The sequence below is a fragment of the Coregonus lavaretus genome, assembly GCF_964263955.1.
Source record: "Coregonus lavaretus genome assembly, chromosome: 11".
In the NCBI taxonomy this organism is placed as follows: domain Eukaryota; kingdom Metazoa; phylum Chordata; class Actinopteri; order Salmoniformes; family Salmonidae; genus Coregonus; species Coregonus lavaretus.
In genome coordinates, this window is record NC_139998.1 from 1,155,866 (window position 1) to 1,179,306 (window position 23,441).

The window sequence follows — 23,441 nt, forward strand, 5'->3', positions numbered from 1 at the left end:
TCACCAAACCCACTGGCACCAGGCCATCTATAAATCACTGCTAGGCAAATCCCCGCCTTATCTTAGCTCATTGGTCACCATAGCAACACCCACCCGTGGTCTGCGCTCCAGCAGGTATATCTCACTGGTCATCCCCAAAGCCAACACCTCCTTAGGCCGCCATTCCTTCCAGTTCTCTGCTGCTAATGACTGGAACGAATTGCAAAAAACTCTGAAGCTGGAGACTCTTATCTCCCTCACTAACTTTAAGCATCAGTTGTCAGAGCACCTTACCGATCACTGCACCTGTACACAGCCCATCTGAAATTAGCCCACCCAACTACCTCATCCCCATATTGTTATTTATTTTGCTAATTTGTACCCCAGTATCTCTATTTGCACATCATCTCTTGCACATCTATCATTCCAGTGTTAATACTAATTGTAATTATTTTGCACTATAGCCAATTTATTGCCTTACCTCCATAACTTGCTACATTTGCACACATTGTATATATACATTTTCTGTTGTATTTTTGACTTTATGTTTTGTTTTAAACCATATGTAACACTGTGTTGTTGTTTTTATCACACTGCTTTGCTTTATCTTGGCCAGGTCGCAGTTGTAAATGAGAACTTGTTCTCAACTGGCTTACCTGGTTAAATAAAGGTGAAATAAAAAACATAAAAAAAAAAAAAAATGTGGTTGTTGGTTTTTGTTTTTGGTTGTTGTGGATCTAACTTCTGCCACTACTGGACAAAACTGACATTACATTGCCACATCTTCTCAGTTAAGGAAAATACTTCATCTCCTATAAACCACCAGTGCAGAACCAGGAAGAGGAAGTGTGGTCCTCGGTCCGGGGTGAAGTTTCCCCTAGGTACAGATCCAACGATCAGCTTCCCCTCCCCAATCATTATTTCCTCCCATTAGTGGGTAAAATCCAAAACGTACCCAAGGGCAGCGTCTAGTGGCAACTTTACCTTACACAATGTAACAATACTCACGCCTACTCTCGTAGATGGCCCTGGACTTCTCGTAGAGGTCGTATGGGTCGGGTTTGTTGAGGTTGAAGCCCTCCGTGGAGTCGGGGACCGAGGTGCGATGCTGTGGCAGGGTAGAGATGGGTGTGCCGGAGGGAAGCACCGGGGCTGACAAGCAAGTCTGGGGACTACCATGGGGGTCCCACTGCTTTGGTAGCTGAAGGCACAGCAGCAGAGAGAGATAGGGATGGGAAGTGAGAGAGGTAGAGAAGGGTGAGGGAGGGGGGCGAATAAAGAGAGAGATTCAAGTTTACTTAATTGTGTACACATTTGCAGCTTAAAGCTGAATTGCAGTATACAGACCACTCAAATAATAAGGCATTCAATTCATAGGTGTTTTTCATTCATAGGTTTTTCAATTCCATTTAATTGAAAGTCCTACAAATCAATTTTATTTACAGTAAATTAGCCAAATGTCAAAAAGGTAAAACCCAAAGACAAACAACACTTTGACTAAATATCAATGAGGATTGTAGCACTTTCAAAACTTAACCAAAATAGAACAAGCCCCTCCTCCAAAAATGTACCGTATTTTCCGCACTATAAGGCGCACCAGATTATAAGGCGCACCTTCAATGAATGGCCTATTTTAGAACTGTTTTCATATATAGGGCGCACCGGAATATAAGGCGCATAGAATAGAAGATACTGCAGTCAAACGTTTGACTGGGGTTGCGTTATGCATCCACTAGATGTAGCTGTGCTAAAGGGAATGTCAACAAAACAGTCAGATAAAGTCAAACTTTATTAAGCGTTCTGACAACTCCGTTCACTCCCATGGTAACGTTGTTCAAACAATATCTCCCAGCCTTGCTCACTCTTCTCCCAAACGTGGAGGGGAACTTTTCCCTGATTCAGTAAACACGTAGTAAAAGAAACATTCTGATACCACTAAATCAAACGTTAGTGCATAACTCAACATTGTTCAGTTACGTATAACACGTAAAGCTCACTTTTTCAGTTCATTCCCCGTCCACGAATCCCTCGAATTCTTCTTCTTCAGTGTCCGAATTGAACAGTTGGGCGACTATGGCATCCAACCTGCCCGGATCCCTCTCGTCATTATCCGAGTCAGTGTCGATGCTGTTGCCTGGCAGTTCAGAGATTATTCCTGCCTTCGTGAAAGCTTGGACCACAGTTGAGACTGATATATCAGCCCAGGCATCCACGATCCATTGGCAGATAGTGGCGTAAGTCGCCTGGCGCTGTCTCCCCGTCTTGGTGAACGTGTGTTCGCCTTCTGTCATCCACTGCTCCCACACAGCTCGCAGTCTAACTTTGAACGCCCTGTTGACACCGATATCTAGCGGCTGGAGTTCTTTAGTTAATCCACCCGGAATGACGGCAAGCTCCGAATTAGTTTGCTTCACTTGTTTTTTGACAGCATCAGTGATATGGGCGCGCATGGAGTCGTAGATCAATAGGGATGGAGCTGTGTGGAAAAAGCCACCCGGTCTCTTGACGTAAATTTCTCTCAGCCACTCACTCATCTTTTCCTCATCCATCCATCCCTTCGGGCTAGCTTTGATAACGACGCCGGCTGGTAAGTTTTCTTTTGGCAAGGTCTTCCTCTTGAAAATAACCATGGGTGGAAGTTTCTGGCCATTAGCTTGGCAGGCGAGAACTACAGTGAAGGATGACTTCTCATTCCCTGTGGTGCGTACAGACACCGTACTGGTCCCCGTTTTCTCCACAGTGCGGTTCACGGGAATATCAAAGTCGTACTGAAACATTTCATTATTATTAAATTGTTTTTATTGTTTTTTCATACTGAAACATTTTGACAGAGCGCCTTGAGCGCCGTGTACAACCAGTATTGATCAACCAATTAACCAATTAATCCATATATAAGGCGCTCCGGATTATAAGGCGCACTGTCGTTTTTTGAGAAAATTAAAGGCTTTTAAGTGCGCCTTATAGTGCGGAAAATACGGTAAACTAAATTTTCCATAATATGACTATAAATCCCTTAAAGAGATTCTCCTGTACTTTTCTATAGGGTAAATCCATTTGAAATAAATTACTTTGAAAGCATCCTTTTTTATTTAAATAAAACTTTACATACATGTTTGCCCATTGTCACGTCCGTTGAGTACAGAATTGGACCAAGGTGCAGACAACGATCGACAGCTGCCTCTGATTGGGAACCATACTTAGGCAGCCATTTTGCCTACCTATGTTGTGGGATCTTGTTTCTGTTTGGCTAGTTTCGTTATAGCCCATAGAACTTCACGGTTCGTTGTTTGTTATTTTGTCAAGTGTTTATTCACAAATAAAACATGTACGCATACCACGCTGCACCTTGGTCCAATCCTGTACTCAACGGACGTGACAGAAGATCCCACCACCAACGGACCAAGCAGCGTGCCCAGGAGGAGCAAACACCCTGGACTCAGCGGGAAGCAACGTTGGTAGATGTCCTCCTCGGTTGGGGGAAAATTACAGAGGAGGAAGCCGTCCGTTACGGTGAGGTAATGGAGGAGGGCTGGAGTCCGGATCGACGGCGACTCCAAAATGCGAAACGACGAAGGAGACCCGAGAGGCAACCCCAATAAAAAAATTGGGGGGGGGGGGGGGCACACGGGGTGGTCGACGAAGCAGCAGGAGGCCGTGAAAGGGCTGACTGTAGAGGAGGAGGCCGCTATTTTAGAGGTCCTCCAAGACCTTCGGATCAGCAGTTTGAGAGAGGAGGCCACCACATTACGGGGGATGATAGCGAGGATAGAGCAGGAGAGCTCCCTTCAAAAGGAGGCGCTGCAGGAGGCCCTTAGGGAGAAGGAATTAGTGGATGCACGGAGAGAGGAACTGGCCAGGCAACAGAAGGAGCGAGTGGTCATTGAGGACCCAAGTTATGCGGAGATACGCACTGTGTCGCCAGTGCGTCTTCACAGCCCAGTGTGTCCTGTGCCAGCGCACCGCACGTGCCGTGCGAAGGTGGGCATCCAGCCAGGACGGGTTGTGCCAGCGTTACACTCCAGACCTCCAGAACGCCTCCACAGTCCCGTACATGCTCCCCACACCAAACCAGTGGTGTGTGTGTCTCCAGCCTGGTACGGCCTGTACCTGCTCCCCGCACCAAACCAGTGGTGCGTGTATCCAGTTCGGTACGGCCCGTACCTGCACCAAGCCAGTAGTGCGTGTCGCTAGTCCGGTATGTCCCGTACCTGCTCCCCGCATCCAACCAGTGGTGCGTATATCCAGTCCGGTACGGCCCGTACCTGCTCCTCGCACCAAACTAGTGGTGTGTGTCGCCAGCCCGGTACGCCCGTGCCTGCTCCTCTCACCAGACCAGTGGTGCGTGTTCCCAGTCTGGCACAGCCCGTGCCTGCTCCTCGTACCAAACCAGTGGTGCGTGTCTCCAGTCCGGCACGGCCCGTGCCTGCTCCTCGCACCAGACCAGTGGTGCGTGTTCCCAGCCCGGTGCGACCCATGCCTGTTCCTCGCACCAGACTAGTGGTGCGTGTCCCCAGCCCGGTACGGCTGGTACCAGAACAGTCTGCTCCACCGGTGCCCAGTACAGCTCTGGTCAGCTGCTCCACTCCAGTGCCAGAGCAGTCCTCTCCACCGGTGCTTAGTAGAGCTCTAGTCAGCTGCTCCACTCCAGTGCCAGAGCAGTCCGCTCCACCAGTGCCCAGTCTAGCTCTGGTCAGCTGCTCCAGTCCAGAGCCAGAGCAGTCCGCTCCACCGGGGTCCAGTTCAGCTCCAGTCAGCGGCTCCACTCCAGTGCCAGAGCAGTCCGCTCTACCGGTGCCTAGTCCAGCCCCGGTCAGCTGCTCCAGTCCAGAGCCAGAGCAGTCCGCTCCACCGTGATCCAGTTCAGCTCCGGTCAATGGCTCCACTCCAGAACCAGACGTCAACCCCTCTCCAGGGTCGGGGCCTCCCACACCAGGGTCCAGACAGGGCTTGGTGCATCGTGGGAGGACTGAGAGGGGAAGCATCGCGCCGAGGTCCAGACCGGACCAGGGGTGCAACGGGGAGGCAGTAAGGAAGAGGACGTCACGCCCGGAGCCGGAGCCGCCACCAAGGCTAGATGCCCACCCGGACCCTCCCCTGTTAAGTTAGGTTTTGCGGCCGGAGTCTGCACCTTTTGGGGGGGGGGGGGGGGTTGGTACTGTTTGGTCAGGGTGTGAATTTCTATGTGTAGATCTAGTTATTGTAGTTCTATGTTGGCCGGGTGTGGTTCCCAATCAGAGGCAGCTGTCGATCGTTGTCTCTGATTGGGAATCATACTTAGATAGCCATTTTGCCTACCTATGTTGTGGGATCTTGACTCTTGTTTGGCTTGTTTGTGTGTAGCCATTATGAGCTTCACGTTACGTTGCTTTTGTTGTTTTGTCGTTCATTAATAAACATATATGCATTCCATGCTGCACCTTGGTCCAACCCTGTACTCAACGAACGTGACACCCATAGAAGAAGTGGTCAGAAAGTGACTTTTTGGACCTGAATGACAAAACATTCAGGAGATAAAGGTGCTCAAAGTTTACCTATTTTGCATACCCCACCATACCATGAGACATCCATGTCTTCATCACTGGAAAAGATAAATGGTTGAGTTTGATATAATTTAAAAGCTAACAAATAGTGTTTTCAAACTTTTTGATTATTTCTTTATTATTTTATACAATTCAGATTTGCATATGTTGTAGCTTAGACCTATTTCACATCTGAGGTTTTTGTGTTGAGACACAACATGATCTTGATTACAGGGTGGGTGTCATTTCAATCATAGAAATATAATTCATAGAATTGACCCATCCCTTCATACCACCGCAATTTAGCTGGTTCACCATTGAAATTTAAATTGAATTGACATTTTAATTAATTACTACCAGAAAAGTTAGAGACCCATGCACTGTTGATTAAAGGAATAAATCAAAAACTGAGGCTTGAATGCAAAATAAATATATTAATTAAAACATCCTGGTGCCCAAAAAATCATAGTGCAAGAAACTGCATAAATTAAAAGGTGAAAACAAAACGCAAACATTTTGGCCTCAAGCCATTGTCAGTGTAAATCGTCGGCACACACACCTGGCTTCTATTTTAAGGATAATTAATACCACAAAGATAACCGCCGGTCCACCCACCGTCGAATGTCAACTTAAATGGTAATGTCTATAATATTATCTATATTTCTATGATGCAATAGGTTTCCTATGGAGGATTGACAGTATAATTTAGAACAACAGATATTCCCATTCAAGTTTCCATTCTCTGATGTGTGGACCTCCAACCATCTTTGTGGTACCACTTGAAAGTTGACATTTCAATTATATTCCCATTTTAGTACATTTATCAGCCAAAACCTGACACCCACCCTCTACTCAAGAGTATGCTGTGTCTCAACTGATGGCAGGCATAATGCAAAAACCTTCGATAATGTAAAATAGGGTCTAAGCTACAACAACTATTGAATATGAAAAAAAATCAGAGTTTACGTGTTTTTAGATCATTGGCATTAAAGGTTAAACAATTAAAAAACATTTGTTCCTTCAGAAATGTTAAAATAGTTTGACAACCCTGTTTGTTCTGCGTCATTCAGGGTTTATATGTGGCCTATTTATCTGCGTTTAGCTTGTATTTTTTTCTTTGGTGCTGAAAAGGGAACCAGGCAGTAATTTAGTTAAGATTCATTGTTGAGAACGGTTGCAGCACTGCTGGGTATCACTTGCCATCCTTGTTGTTAAAGCCTTCGAAAGCATTGCTTGTGAGTACAAATCATTTCCTAAGATATTTATCTTGTTGTATCAGAGAGTATTTGTACTAGATGGTTGGTAATTCAGGTTTTATGTCAAGTGTGTCACTCTGCTAGCCTAGCCTGCCTAGCCTGTCTGTTAATTGATGTAGCAGCTAGTTCCTTTCATGTCTTTAGGTAGCATACAGGTGAAGTTTATGCACTATTGGTGTTTAGAATACGTTATTTTTTACAGTTGTTGGCTAAGCATTGTACTGTGTATGTATATATTACGCTTAAGCTGTATCAGTAATTCAATTTCTTTATATGTTTCACTTTCACTCTGTTTCATCAATAAAACACTGGAGGTTTTTGGAAGCCTATACCTGACTCTGGTTCAGTTTTTCTTTTTGAATGGAGTTTGGCTGGCTGTGAAGTTACGGTTACATACACCATAAGGAGGACAATATAGTGAAAAAGCGACCAGCCACAGCAACTACTACGACAAGGGATCCAAACACAGAACAGTGGACCCTGTAACATGGCGGAGGCCAGAGTAGATGACCTCGCTTCTGAGACCAGTTCAACCAGCACCCTTACATCCAAGTTATCAGCTGGTGCAGCAGGAGCCAGAGCTTGCGCCAGAGCAAAAGCAGCATGAACACCTGCATTCTTCACAGAGAGAGAGACAATGATAAAATGGAAAAGGCTCAGAGAGAGGCAAACATGGATATTGAACGAGTTAGACTAGATGGAGAACTAGACGCACTGAAACTTCAAAAAGAAGCAGATTCAGCAATGATTGATGCTGAAATACTTGAAGCTACTGCAGAAGTTGAGGTTGAGGTATTCAGCAACAAAATGATCAGACCATTATAACAAAAAGACATTGCTGAATGCACAGGTGAATATGTCAGGGAGAAAGCTGAGCTACACAGTAGCCATCATTCCCTACCAGACCTAGGACCAGCACATGACAACATCAGTTCACCCTCACCTAGCTACGTGGGCAACCCCACGCGACTACAACCCACCGATTCACCCTGATAAGCAAAGCAAGGGACATTCCATAGGAAAACATTCAGCACTCTCCAAGTCTAACTCATTGCTCCCAATCAGACAAGAAAGCAGAATGCTGAAGCCCCACACATTAAGATATAACTTTGGTCAGATAGCCAAGCTCACAACCATCCATTCGAACCCCTAGCTCAGCCCTACAGCCCCCAACACAACCCAGCTCCTGCAGACCAGACCCAACCTAACATGGTAGACTTTGCCAAGTACCTAGCACGGCATGAGGTAGTGAACACAGGACTCACACAGTTTGACGACCGGCCTGAGAGCTTTAGGGCATGGGAGGAGCTGGACCTGTTGACAAAATGGCTGGGTAGGGAGTCAGCAGAACACGTAAAAAGGATCCATGCAGTGCTATGGGTCATCAGTAGTCATTGACAGCTCACTCTTCAAAAGATTAGACACCTTTCCCAGAATCTCCAGCAGACTATCACAAACTAGAAGAACTCTGAGACATTCTGACAGAAGTACAGGCTGCAAAAGACCGAACTACCTGGACAACCCATATGGCATCATGCCTATACTGGAGAAGCTACCACATAGCCTCCAGGACACGTGGGTCCTCAAGGGAACAAAGTATGCAGACCAACACAATGATAGCTTTTCCCCCATTCTCCTACTTCACAAGGTTCATCTGCTGTGAAGCCAAATCCAGGAATGACCCACGATTCCTAGTCTCCCGCAGCAGCAGTGGCCCTGCGAAAAGTGAGAATTTTACCATGAGAAACTCAAACACGAGAACACCTATATCGGTCCACATAGCAGATGTATCCACGGCTGATGATCCCAATGCAGAAACCACCACAAAGTCAGAGGATGAAACAGGTAAAAGCTGCCCCATCCACAATCTACCACATCTGCTCAGAAAATGCAGAGGCTTCAGAGCTAAAACCATCGACGAGCGCAAGGCTTTTCTCAGAAAGAAGGGAATATACTTAAAGTGCTGCGCTTCATCTTCCCTACCATTACCACTGCAGTCAGCTCCCAATGTACCAAGGCATGCGTTAATGTTTGTGCGCAAAGTTATGTCTGGTGAGAGTATACCCCCAGGGGCAGCGCGAAAAGGCAGTCAAGATGTACACTATACTCGACAACCAGAGCAACCACTCATTGGCAAGGTTAAACTTCTTTGATCTGTTCAGTATTCAGGACAGCCCATCCCCCTACTCCCATGAGGACCTGCGCGGGAGTCATAGAAACATCAGGTAAAAAAGCAGATGGCTTCCCGATCGAGGCAGTAAACGGAGGGGTAAGCTTAGCCCTTCCTTCGCTCATCGAGTGCAACGAGATCCTCAATAACAGATCAGAAATACCAATCACAGAGGTAGCCTTTCACCATGCCCACTTTAAGTCTGTGGCCGCCCACAGCCCAGAGCTGGATCAAAGTGTCCAGATCCTACTCTGGCTGGGGAGAGACATTGTTAGAGTGCATAAAGTGAGACAACAAATCAACGGACCACACAATACCCCCTTTGCTCAAAGAACAACTGCGGCTGGGTACTAGTGAGCAAAGTATGCCTGGGAAATGCACACAAGCAGAGTGTGAGCAGCTTCAAAACTAACATATTAGAGAACGGACGGGCCTCTTTCCTCACTCCGTGCCAGAGCTACATTCGCCCAGAGAAAAAGTGTGCTACAGCGGGGAGCAAAATGATGGTTCCTCCTATACATTCAAAGGAAGCCCTGTTGACAAAGCAGCTGAAGAAAATCTTGGACACGCAGTGTTCGACAGGACAGAGATCGACAATAAGACCGCTCTCTCCATCGAAGACGCAGTCTTTTTAAAGGCTATGGACAAAGAGTTCTACGAAGACAAGACACACAGCTGGGTAGCTCCTCTCCTCTTCAGAACAGCTAGACTTCCTCTTCCGAACAACTGTAAACAAGTGCTCACTCGTCTCAACTCTCTGCGTCGCAGTCTAGACAGGAAGCTTGAGATGATAGAGCAATTCGTCACCTTCATGGAGAAGATATTTGAAAACAACTGTGCTGAGCCAGCGCCCCCACTGAAAGACGGAGAGGAGTGTTGGTACCTGCCAACCTTCGTTGTCTACCATCCACAAAAGCCAGGCCAGATCAAAGTGGTTTTTGAATTCAGCGCGCAGTAGTATGATCTCTCCCTCAACAACGTACTGCTCACAGGCCCAGACCTAAACAACAGCCTCTGGGAGTTCTCATCTGCTTCTGGAAAGAACCTGAAGCAATAACAGCTGACATCCAGCAGATGTTTCATTGTTTCATCGTGAGAGAAGATCACAGAAACTACCTGAGATTCCTCTGGTACAGAGACAACGACGTCACAAAATACATATTCAAGTACAGGATGAAGGTCCAAGCCTTCGGCAACAGCCTATCTCCTGCCATCGCCATATACGGGCTCAGGCGGGCTGCACAAGAAGGTGAACATGACCATTGGACAGACACCCGATAGTTTGTGGAGAGACACTTCTACGTCGATGAGGGGCTCAAGTCTCCCACAGACACATAGGCCATCGACCTGCGACGGAGAACACAAACATCACTAGCAGAGTCAAACCTACAACTGCACAAGATCGCATCGAACAGTGCAACCGTGATGGAAGCATTCCCCCCAGAAGATCATGCCAAGGGCATTAAAGACCTAGGCCTTGGAGGAGAAACCACGCCCATGCAACGCAGTCTTGAATTATGCTGGGAAATAACAAAGGACACCTTTACCTTCAGAGTATCAGTCAGTAACAGACCATTCACACGTCCCGGAGTCCTGTCAACAGTAAATAGCATCTTTGACCCTCTCGGTCTGGTAGCTCCAGTAACCATACAGCGTTGAGCCATACTGCAGTAACTCTCCTCAGACACTTGCAATTGGGATTCACCACTCCCTGAAGAAAAGCTAAAAGAATGTGAAGCATGGAGGAACTCATTACAGGATCTGAAGCAGCTTCAAATCCCACGCACCTACACCACAAACTCCCTCTTGAAGGCAAAACGCACAAAGCTATGTGTGTTTTCAGACACTTCCAACACAGTCATTGACACAGTAGCTTACCTCAGAGCCACTGATGAAGAAGGACAAAGTGATGTGGACTTCATTCTCGGGAAAGCCAAGTTAACCCCTTAGTCTGAGCCTACTATACCCCAACTCAAACTATGTGAAGCAGTGTTGGCAGTAGAAATGGCAGAGCTCATCCTAGACAAAATAGACCTCACACCAGACGCCTTCAACTTCTACTGTGACAGCAAAGCAGTCCTCGGGTACATATACAATGAGACTAAACGCTTCCATGTGTATGTGCACAACAGAGTCCAACACATCCGACGATCAACGCGGCCAGAGCAGTGGCACTATGTACCTACAGTACACAATCCTGCTAAACATGCCTCAAGGTCAGTTCCCGCTTCCCAGCTCACCAATACGTCATGGTTCACAGGACCAGCGTTCCTGTACAAACCCGATCATCCTCAGCCAAAGACATAAGATCCATTCGAGCTGGTCAGTATAGACTTGAATGTGGAAGTCCACCCCCAGGTAACAAGTATCATCACGCAAACCAGATACAGAAAACGTACCTCACAACGCTTTGAGCGCTTCTCCACCAGGAATTCACTCCTGAGAGAAGTTGCATTCCTCATCCGCATTGCTCACTCTCACAAGTCAGACCTAACGGGCCAACAAACCAAATGTAGAGGCTGGCATCTGTGCAACAAACCCCGCATCAGGTCAGTAAAAAAAAAAATTCAAAATACTCGGAGGAGTTCACTGCAATTGAAGAGAAAAGAGACACTCCTAAGAGCAGTTCACTCACAAAGCTGAATCCCATCCTGGACGAAGGTCTCATCAGAATAGGAGGTTGTCCGAAACACGCACAGCTGGACAGTGGTGAGAAAAATCCCCACATCCTACCAAGACACAATCACATATCTACACTGCTAGTATGGCACTACCATGAGCAGCAGCCCTGTGGATCGTTGGGGGTAAGTGGCTCATCAGCTCTGCACTACACAAGTGTGTAACATGCCGGAAGCTACATGGAAAAAATTAAGAACAGAAAATTGCAGACCTACCTCCCGAACGCCTCAGTACATCATCTCCCTTCACATATGTGGGGTTGGATGTCTTCGGCCCTTGGACGGTCACTGCTTGCCATACCAGAGGAGGTCAAGCTCAAAGCAAATGCTGGGTAGTGTTGTTCACCTGCATGACCACTAGGACAGTGAACATCGAAGTCATTGAGTCCATGGACACCTCCAGCTGCATCAATGCCCTCAGGAGGTTCTTTGCCAAAACAGCTAAGATCAGACTGTGGAAAAAACTTCACAGGGGCCTGTAAGAAGTTGGAACTCGGAAAGGAGAAACATCAGATTGCTAGTGTCCAGAAGTACCTCAGTGAACAAGGCTATACATGGGAATTCAACACTCCTCACTCTTCACATATTCCTGTTGAACACGGAATGAGGGAGAGCTCGGTTTGTTGTTTTGGAAAGTTTGTTGTTTTTTGAAAGTGTATTGAAAAGTTTCTTAGTAGCTAGCTACCTTTTGAGTTTAGATCCCGTGACGCGGTTGGCATCAGTTGCTGGGACTACCACTCTCTGTACAGTGATCCTGCCGACCAAGGCCGTGTCTGAGGAGCTATTTGGCGTAGCAGCTAGCTAGCTCCCTATCAAGCTAGCTGGGTTTTCTTGAGGGCTTGAATGCAGCCCACGATGCAGTGGCTGGGACCTCGAATTGTCCTGGGTTTCTGGCTGTCTAGATCTCTGCTGTTTATTGTTGTTTTCAATCTTCCCTGCGACCTGCCCTGTCTGGAACTGCGAGGAGCAACATCGTAACCTACCATGACAAAGACAAAAGCAGGCGGGAGTACCGTTGAGGACAGTGGTGTCTCTCTTTCACAGGTGAAGGACATTTTAAACAAACAAAAATAGTTCTACAAGCAGTTGTTACAACAACAAGAAAATAGCTTCAAGTGTTTTGTCCAAATACTGGTAGAGTCAACTAATAAAATAATGGACGACCTGAAGAACAATTTGCAGTTCACCCAGGGTAAGCTTGATGAGTTTAAACAGGAGACAGCAATCTGTAACTCATTGAGGGAGGACATCAGCTCTGTACGTGAATCCATGATAACAATGACGGAAAAATCAGATTATCTCGAGGGACAATCAAGGTAGAACATCATGGTTGTTGACAGAATTTCAGAATCTCCACGAGACCCGGACGGAGTCTGAGGACAAAGTGAGGGAAATGATCTCAGAGAAACAGAAGATGGACCACAAGAAGATTGAGGTGGAGCACGCCTACAGAACTGGAAAACCCACCACCAGCCCAGGCCGATAGTGGTCAAGTTCCTGAGGTTCAAGGACAAGGTAGCTGTTCTGGAAAGAGCCAAGAGATTGAGAGGAATGTATATTTTCCTCAACGAGGACTATCCTGAAGCTGTGCGCCAGAAGAGGAAAGAACTTATGCCAGCCATGAAAGCTGCCAGAGTGCGTGGGGACATTGCTTACATCCAGTATGACAGGCTCATTGTCCACCCTCCCTCCCAAAAGCCTGGAAGGGATGAGAGAGCCAAGCCTATGGGTTCGTAGCTTCAACCCAGCAGCACATACACTCTTACACACACCAACTGATTAATGGACTGCTGAATTTACATTTTTTATCTTGCTTTGTTTGCTCTTTTCCATAGTATGTCTATCTCTGATAAATAGCACATATTAATATACAGTATGTAGCCTTAGAAATAAGGTTAATGAAATCAATAACATTCTAACATCAGATAGCATTCATATATTAGCCATTTCTGAGACTCACTTAGATAATTCATTTGATGATACAGCAGTAGCATTACAAGGATATAAAATCTATAGAAGAGACATAAATGCTTATGGGGGAGGTGTTGGTGTGTATATTCAGAGCAATATCCCTGTAATGCTTAGAGAATATCTTATGTCAATTGTTATTGAAGTGTTGTGGTTGCAGGTTCACTTGGCACATATAAAGCCTTTTGGGGTGTTGCTATAGGCCACCAACTGCTAACTGTCAGTATCTAGATAATATGTTTGAAATGTTTGACAGTGTATGTGATGTAAACAGAGAGGTCTACTTTCTTGGGAACATGAATATTGACTGGTTTTCATCAAGCTGTCCGCTCAATAGGAAACTTCTCACTCTAACCAGTGCCTGTAATCTGGTTCAGGTTATTAAGCAACCTACCAGAGTGTTTACAAACACTACAGGAACAAGATCATCCACATGTACCAATCACATTTTTACTAATACTGTAGAAACTTGTTCTAAAGCTGTGTCCGTACCCATTGGATGCAGTAATCACAATATGTGACTCGTTTCAGGAAACTAGGCATATGTCGCACGTCACTACTTCACAGGGGCGCCATTTGAACGTAAACTTTTTTTAAAAATCAAAATGCGTTTTTTGGCAGAAATACCTTCTGGAACATATGAACTTTCATGTGCCTTAATAACAAACTTGTATGCCATCTGTAAATACGAATAAAATTGTTAAATTACAAGCCTAGTTGGTTTAGCCATGGAAAAAGATAGCAACCTTCCCGCTAGCCATGATTGGCTGAGATAATGAGTGGGCTGGACATGCCGAGAGATGAGTTCAGATTGGTCTGCCATGTAGCACGCTTCTGTCTATTTTCAGATATTCCACGTTTCTAATTTAGTCAGAAACTCATTTTCATTTCAAGTTAAAGTGTACTGTTAGCTAGCTAGCCAGCCAGCTAACATTACGTGTATGATCTGTGTAGTAATATTATTCGTATCTCAGAGCCATTTGCATTGCTAGCTAGTTACAGCCTAATGTTAGCTAGATAACATTTGTAGCTCTGAGTCTCTACTTTTATCCAATGTAAAAAACACAATTTAACATTTTGCTACATAAGTCCGAATCTAGCTGGTCGGTCACATATAGTGGCTATGTCCAGGAAAGCCAAAGTTCCAAAAGCGAGGCCTAAAATAGTGTAGAAGAGATTTTGCTGTGACTCTTATGTGGATGATATTAAACATATTAGTTGGTCTGATGTGATTAATAAGAAGCATCCAGACGCTGCACTTCATGAATTTATAAAATTGCTTCTTCTAATTAATTATAAACATGCACCTGTTAAGAAACTGACTGTTAAAACTGTTAAGGCTCCATGGAGTGATGAGGAATCGAAAAACTGTATGGTTGAAAGAGATGGGGCAAAAGGAGGGGCTAATAAGTCTCGCTGCACATCTGACTGGCTGACTTACTGCAAATTGAGCAATTATGTGACTAAACTCAACAAAAATAAGAAACTGTATTATGAAGCCATGATCAATGACATAAAGAATTATGTAAAAAAAAAACTTTGGAGTACTTTAAATGAAATTATAGGCAGAAAGACTAATTCAACTCCATCTTTCATCGAATCAGATGGCTTATTCATCACAAAACCATTTGATGTTGCCAATTATTTTAAGGATTACTTCATTGGCAAAGTGGGAAAACTTAGGCAGGAAATGACAACAACGAACAGTGAGCCATCATACTCGTGCATAAAAAAAGAAAAAAAGAAAAGAAAAGCATTGCAAGTTTGAATTTTGTTAAGTTAGTGTGGGAGAGGTTGAAAAATTGTTATTGATCAATAATGACAAATCTCCTGGCATTGACAACTTAGATGGAAAGCTACTGAGGATGGTAGCTGACTCTATAGCCACTCCTATCTGTCATATCTTTAATCTGAGTTTAGAGGAAAGTCTTTGTCCTCAGGCCTGGAGGGAAGCCAAAGTAATTCCGCTACCCAAGAGTGGTAAAGCTGTCTTTACTGGTTCTAACAGCAGACTTATCAGCTTGCTGCCAGCTCATAGCAAACTGTTGGAAAAAATTGTGTTTAACCAAATACAATGCTATTTCTCTGTAAACAAATTAACAACAGACTTTCAGTATGCTTATAGAGAAGGGCACTCAACATGTACTGCACTGACTCAAATGACTAATGATTGGTTGAAAGGAATTGACTATAAGAGGATTGTGGGAGCTGTACTTTTAGATTTCAGTGCAGCCTTTGATATTATTGACCATAACCTATTGTTGCGAAAACGTATGTGTTATGGCTTTTCAACCTCTGCCATATTGTGGATTCAGAGCTATCTATCTAATAGAACTCAGAGGGTTTTCTTTGATGGAAGCTTCTCTAATGTCAAACATGCAAAGTTTGGTGTACCGCAGGACAGCTCTCTAGGCCCTCTACTCTTTTCTATTTTTACCAATGACCTGCCACTGGCATTAAACAAAGCATGTGTGTCCATGTATTTTTTTATTTTTTTTATTTCACCTTTATTTAACCAGGTAAACCAGTTGAGAACAAGTTCTCATTTACAACTGCGACCTGGCCAAGATAAAGCAAAGCAGTGCGATAAAAAACAACAACACAGAGTTACATATGGGGTAAAACAAAACAAAGTCAAAAATACAGAAACAGAAATACATATATATACAGTGTGTGCAAATTTAGCAAGTTATGGAGGTAAGGCAATAAAATAGGCTATAGTGCAAAATAATTACAATTTAGTATTAACACTGGAATGATGTGCAAGAGATGATGTGCAAATAGAGATACTGGGGTACAAATGAGCAAAATAAATAACAATATAGGGATGAGGTAGTTGGGCGGGCTAATTTCAGATGGGCTGTGTACAGGTGCAGTGATCGGTAAGGTGCTCTGACAACTGATGCTTAAAGTTAGTGAGGGAGATAAGTGTCTCCAGCTTCAGAGATTTTTGCAATTTGTTCCAGTCATTGGCAGCAGAGAACTGGAAGGAATTGCGGCCAAAGGAGGTGTTGGCTTTGGGGATGACCAGTGAGATATACCCGCTGGAGCGCAGACTACGGGTGGGTGTTGCTATGGTGACCAATGAGCTAAGATAAGGCGGGGATTTGCCTAGCAGTGATTTATAGATGGCCTGGAGCCAGTGGGTTTGGCGACGAATATGTAGTGAGGACCAGCCAACAAGAGCGTACAGGTTACAGTGGTGGGTATTATATGGGGCTTTGGAGACAAAACGGATGGCACTGTGATAGACAACATCCAATTTGCTGAGTAGAGTGTTGGAGGCTATTTTGTAAATGACATCGCCGAAGTCAAGGATCGGTAGGATAGTCAGTTTTACGAGGGCATGTTTGGCAGCATGAGTGAAGGAGGCTTTGTTGCGAAATAGGAAACCGATTCTAGATTTAACTTTGGATTGGAGATTCTTAATGTGAGTCTGGAAGGAGAGTTTACAGTCTAACCAGACACCTAGATATTTGTAGTTGTCCACATACTCTAGGTCAGACCCGTCTAGAGTAGTGATTCTAGTCGGGTGGGCGGGTGCAAGCAGCGTTCGGTTGAAGAGCATGCATTTAGTTTTACTAGTGTTTAAGAGCAGTTGGAGGCTACTGAAGGAGTGTTGTATGGAATTGAAGCTCGTTTGGAGGTTTGTTAACACAGTGTCCAATGAAGGGCCAGATGTATACAAAATGGTGTCGTCTGCGTAGAGGTGGATCTGAGAGTCACCAGCAGCAAGAGCGACGTCATTGATATACACAGAGAAAAGTGTCGGCCCAAGAATTGAACCCTGTGGCACCCCCATAGAGACTGCCATAGGTCCAGACAACAGGCCCTCCGATTTGACACATTGAACTCTATCTGAGAAGTAGTTGGTGAACCAGGCGAGGCAGTCATTTGAGAAACCAAGGCTATTTAGTCTGCCAATAAGAATGCGGTGGTTGACAGAGTCGAAAGCCTTGGCCAGGTCAATGAAAACGGTTGCACAGTACTGTCTATTATCGATCGCGGTTATAATATCGTTTAGGACCTTGAGCGTGGCTGAAGTGCACCCATGACCAGCTCGGAAACCGGATTGCATAGCGGAGAAGGTACGGTGGGATTCGAAATGGTCGGTGATCTGTTTGTTGACCTGGCTTTCAAAAACTTTTGAAAGGCAGGGCAGGATGGATATGGGTCTGTAACAGTTTGGATCTAGAGTGTCACCCCCTTTGAAGAGGGGGATGACCGCGGCAGCTTTCCAATCTCTGGGGATCTCAGACGTTACGAAAGAGAGGTTGAACAGGCTAGTAATAGGGGTTGCGACAATTTCGGCGGCTAGTTTTAGAAAGAAAGGGTCCAGATTGTCTAGCCCAGATGATTTGTAGGGGTCCAGATTTTGCAGCTCTTTTAGAACATCAGCTGATGATTCACCCATACAGAGCATTCGGAAAGTGTTCAGACCCCTTGACTTTTTCCACATTTTATTACGTTACAGCCTCATTCTAAAATGGATTAGATAGTTTTTTCCCTCATCAATCTACACACAATACCCCATAATGACAAAGCAAAAACTGACCATTATAGTTTGTTGGTGATGTGGACACCAAGGAACTTGAAGCTCTCAACCTGTTCCACTACAGCGCCATCGATGAGAATGGGGGCGTGCTTCAAGAAAGTCAACAATCATCTCCTTTGTCTTGATCACGTTGAGGTAGAGGTTGTTATCCTGGCACCACACGGCCAGGTCTCTGACCTCCTCCCTATAGGCTGTCTCATCGTTGTCGGTGATCAGGACTACCACTGTTGTGTCGTCGGCAAACTTAATGATGGTGTTGGAGTCGTGCCTGGCCATGCAGTCATGGGAGAACAGGGAGTACAGGAGGGGACAGAGCACGCACCCCTGAGGGGCCCCCGTGTTGAGGATCAGCGTGACAGATGTGTTGTTACCTACCCTTACCACCTGTGGGCGGCCCATCAGGAAGTCCAGGATCCAGTTGCAGAGGGAAGTGTTTAGCCCCAGGGTCCTTAGCTTAGAGATGAGCTTTGAGGGCACTATGGTGTTTAACGCTGAGCTGTAGTCAATGAACAGCATTCTCACGTACACTACCATTCAAAAGTTTGGGGTCACTTAGAAATGTCCTTGTTTTCGAAAGAAAAGCAATTTTTTTGTCCATTAAAATAACATCAAATTGATCAGAAATACAGTGTAGACATTCTTAATGTTGTAAATGGCTATTGTAGCTGGAAACATCTGATTTTTTATGGAATATCTACATAGGTGTACAGAGGCCGTTTATCAGCAACCATCAGTTCTGTGTTCCAATGGCACGTTGTGTTTGCTAATTGATCATTAGAAAACCCTTTTGCAATTATGTTAGTACAGCTGAAAACTGTTGTGCTGATTAAAGAAGCAATAAAACTGGCCTTCTTGAGACTAGTTGAGTATCTGGAGCATCAGCAATTGTGGGCTTGATTACAGGCTCAAAATGGACATAAACAAATAACTTTCTTCTGAAACTCATCAGTCTATTCTTGTTCTGAGAAATGATGCCTATTCCATGCGAGAAACTACTCCCTTCACAGAACAGCGCAAACTGGCTCTAACCAGAATAGAAAGAGGAGTGGGAGGCCCCGGTGCACAACTGAGCAAGAGGACAAATACAGTGTCTAGTTTGAGAAACAAACGCCTCACAGGTCCTCAACTGGCAGCTTTATTAAATAGTACCAACAGTCTCAACGTCAACAGTGAAGAGGCGACTCCGGGATGCTGACCTACGCAGAGTTGCAAAGAAAAAGCCATATCTCAGACTGGCCAATAAAAAGAAAAGATTAAGATGGGCAAAATAACACAGACACAGGACTTTTTTCAAAGACTTGGTCTTTTACCAACTAGGGTTGTCTTCTGTATACCCCCCCCTACCTTGTCACAACACAACTGATTGGCTCAAACACATTAAGAAGGAAATAAATTCCACAAATGTACTTTTAAGAAGTATTGAGAGCATCCTGACTGGTTGAATCACTTCCTGGTATGGAAACTGCTCGGCCTCCGACCGCAAGGCACTACAGAGGGTATTAAGTACGGCCCAGTACATCACTGGGGCCAAGCTTCCTGCCATCCAGGACCTCTATACCATGCGGTGTCAGAGGAAGGCCCTTAAAATTGTCACAGACTCCAGCCACCATAGTCATATAATGTTCTCTCTGCTACCGCACAGGAAGCGGTACCAGAACGCCAAGTCTAGGTCCAAAAGGCTTCTCAACAGCTTCTACCCCCAAGCCATAAGACTCCTGAACAGCTAATCATGACTAACCATACAATTTGCATTGTTTACTCTGCTGCTACTCTCTGTTTATTATCTATGCATAGTCACTTTAACTCTACCTACATGTACATATTACCTCAATTACCTCGACTAAACTGTGCCCCCGCACATTGACTGTACCGGTACCCCCTGTATATAGCCCTACTACTGTTATTTTACTGTTGCTGTCACTCTTTAATTGCTATTTTTTACTTAACATTTTTTTTCTTAAAACTGCATTGTTGGTTAAGGGCTTGTTAGTAAGCATTTCACTGTAAGGTCCACACCTGTTGTATTCAGCACATGTGACAAATACAATTTGATTTGATTTGAAGAAGGCACACCTGTTAATTGAAATGCGTTCCAGGTGACTACCTCATGAAGCTGATTGAGAGAATGCCAAGAATGTGCAAAGCTGTCATCAAGGCATAGGGTGGCTTCTTTGAAGAATCTCAAATATAAAATATGTTTAACACTTTTTTTGGTTACAACATGATTCCATATGTGTTATTTCATAGTTTTGATGTCTTCACTATTATTCTAGAATATAGAAAATAGTAAAAATAAAGAAAAACCCTTGAATGAGTAGGGGTTCTAAAACTTTTGACCGGTACTGTGTGTTTATAAGTAAGTAAGTTAGATGCCAGACGGGGTGTCCTGCCTCATTCAGGGTTTATATACACTTTGATATGTACCACGCGATTGCCATTCTATTTAACTGCATCTAGCTTGTGGTTTTTCTTTGGTGCCGGAAAGGCAACCAGGAAGTAGTGACAGACAGTGCTCAGGCAAGAGAGAGTACCGGGCGACACAGAGCGCAACGAGTGACGGTGGATGGTGGTTGGAAGAGCGCGCTTATTTGAAATGGAAAAGCGTTGTGGTAGCTATTAATAAAGAAGAACATCAAGACGTGCTCTGTGGGATGCACTGTTGAGAACTACATTCCGAGGGGTTCGTGCTGATTGTACGCAGACATGGTGGCGTGAGTGGTGAAACCGAAGAGTCATTGTCTGTTCTTTTGAGTTTTGATGTTGAGTCTTTGCCCGACAAAGTGATGTTAGGATACATACAGTGGCTAGCGAAATGTATTCACCCCCCTTGGCAATTTTCCTATTTTGTTGCTTACAACCTGGAATTAAAATAGATTTTGGGGGTGGTTTGTATTATTTGATTTACACAACATGTCTACCACTTTGAAGATGCAAAATATTTATCTTGTGAAACAAACAAGAAATAAGACAAAAAAACAGAAAACTTGAGCGTGCATAACTATTCAGATTAAATTCTTGATGGTGTTCTCGGGGTGATGAGAGGTGTTGGGTTTGTGCCAGACAAACCATTTTCTTTGATGGCCAAAAAGCTCAATTTTATTCTCTTCTGACCAGATTATATTTTTGGGGTGTCTCCCACATGCTTTTTGGCGAACACCAAACGTGTTTGCTTATTTTTTTCTTTAAGCAATAGCTTTTTTCTGGCCTTTATGGATGCTTTTCTAGTACATATGTTGTGAATGAAACACCCATATGCCTTAAATGTTTATGGATTAAGAACCAATTAAAGGGTTAAAACAGAGCAGGGACAAATGCTGTGTTTCTGATAAGAATGGTTCCTTCTTACCTCCCTGTAGCTGGTCTGGGTATGTCAATGACATGTGATGGAGATACAACTTCTCGTTGTGGCTGTGTGGAGATTGGTGTAACAATGGAACTAGTGTTATCATTTGTTTGTGCTTATGACCTGACACACATAGCCACATGCACATAGTCACAAGGAAAAACCATAGTGGCTCAGGGTCCTTGGAGGATGGCTGTTTTGAAAGGCTTAAATGTATGCTATGGACATGACATGTTTAAACCATGTTTAAGTATTAATATATATGTTTTATAATGTGTTATGAAATGATAAGGGTAAAACAGAATGAACATGATTGATACTTTGTACTCCAGATGCATGCCTGGATATGATAAATAAGTTCTGGTTAAAGTAATCAAAGGCACGAACAGATCACCAATAAGAGAAAAACAACTATCAATATAAAATGGATTTATGGAACAAAAATAGGACGAATAGATCAACAAAAAAAAAACATATATATATAATATTTAAAATTATAATAAAAATAAAATAAAAAAGGGGGTTGAACATGGGACTGGCATTAGGGAGTTCAAAAATACAGGCCATAAACATCAATAAAACTGCGGTATAAAACATGAAACATGAATAAAATGAGTGCTAGGTATCCCCTACACAAGGGAGAAATAATAGAAACATCTAAAAAATTGGAACAACACACCAGGAAGATGGGCACCAAATGGCCAGAAGGAGGAACATTTGACATCACAGTGTGTGAGGAAATAGAAACACTAATAAAAAAACTATAAAACAAAAGACACAGGAAAGAAGAGGATGTCCAAAAGAGAAAAAGAAAAATAAGTACTCAACATGTTTAAAATAGAGGGAGAAGGACTGCTAAAGAACATACAAGAAGCCAGAAACATGTTGAGAAAGGATGATGAGAAAACAAACAGAAAGAATGTGGACTGGTCCACGGGACCTCTGCCATACACCGGTGGACAATATCCACAGGTGTCCGGAGTAGTATCAATAAAAGGAGAAATATAAATGGAAGAAGAAAGAACTCCTTTTACATCTTCCCGAAGGAGAGAAAAGGACCCAAAAGAAGCAGGAAGAATCAAACAAAGGGCAGAAACAAAGCCAAACAGATTGGACTGCTATGGAAAGCTAATGGAGGCCTTGGGAAGAATGAAGATGACAAAAGAAGACGATGGGGAATCTCCGGATGAAGATATGACAAATATCGAAGCAACAAACAAACTAATAGGAAGAGAAATAGACAAAATGACAAGAAAATTGAGGAAAAGGGAAGAAAGGAAGAGAGAACAGAGCTAGGTTAGACAACAGACTGACAAGGAACTAGAGGAGGAGGAAGAAGGAGCAGCGGCTGAAATATGGGAGGGAGGAAAGAGTGCGGACTAGGAGAACACTGAAAAAAAATACTGAAAAATATGAGGGGCAATATCCAATTTTAATAAAAGGTACCCAGGCACATTGTGTTCCATGGGGATCACAGGACCTGGAAGGATTGGTTGCCCGTCTGCCAGATTTACATGATGGGGCAGGAAAATGGATAAGGACCTTTGACGAACAAACCATGGGGAAACTGCTGGCTGTTGGGGATCTAAAGGCATTGTTGGCAAGGGTGGTAGGAAAGGCAAAAATGGAGGATATACTGGGGAACAGTGACCTGAGGAGAGAAGTGACAGACCCGCAAGGAGACGGGATGAACTTTGACTCACACCGCCCTGAAGTCTGGCGAGCACTGAGACTGGAATATCCGGCGAGAATTGACCCCAAATCACTAAAAGGGGGGACACTGGGGGAAACGGAGAATCCAGCTGCCTATCTACACGAACAGATGAAACGATGGAGACTGGAAACAGAACGAGACCCAGAAGGGGACCCACTAATGACAACTCTGTTCCGAAACTCAGTGATATAGGCCATGCCCCAGCCAGTGAAAAGCAGGCTGGAGGATGTGGTAGGACTAACATCATCGTCACACAAAG

The 23,441-nt window shown here is 44.3% G+C and overlaps 1 protein-coding gene across 1 annotated transcript in view; it reads right to left on the bottom strand.

The window, feature by feature from the left end:
* The window catches only part of magi2b (membrane associated guanylate kinase, WW and PDZ domain containing 2b), a gene marked incomplete at its 3' end in the record, with an annotated part of 333,750 nt that overhangs the window by 59,149 nt on the left and 251,160 nt on the right, over positions 1–23,441 (bottom strand). The window contains exon 13 of the mRNA XM_084171638.1: positions 988–1,180. Coding sequence (XP_084027764.1) covers positions 988–1,180 — 193 coding nt within the window. The remainder of the gene's footprint in view (positions 1–987; positions 1,181–23,441) is intronic.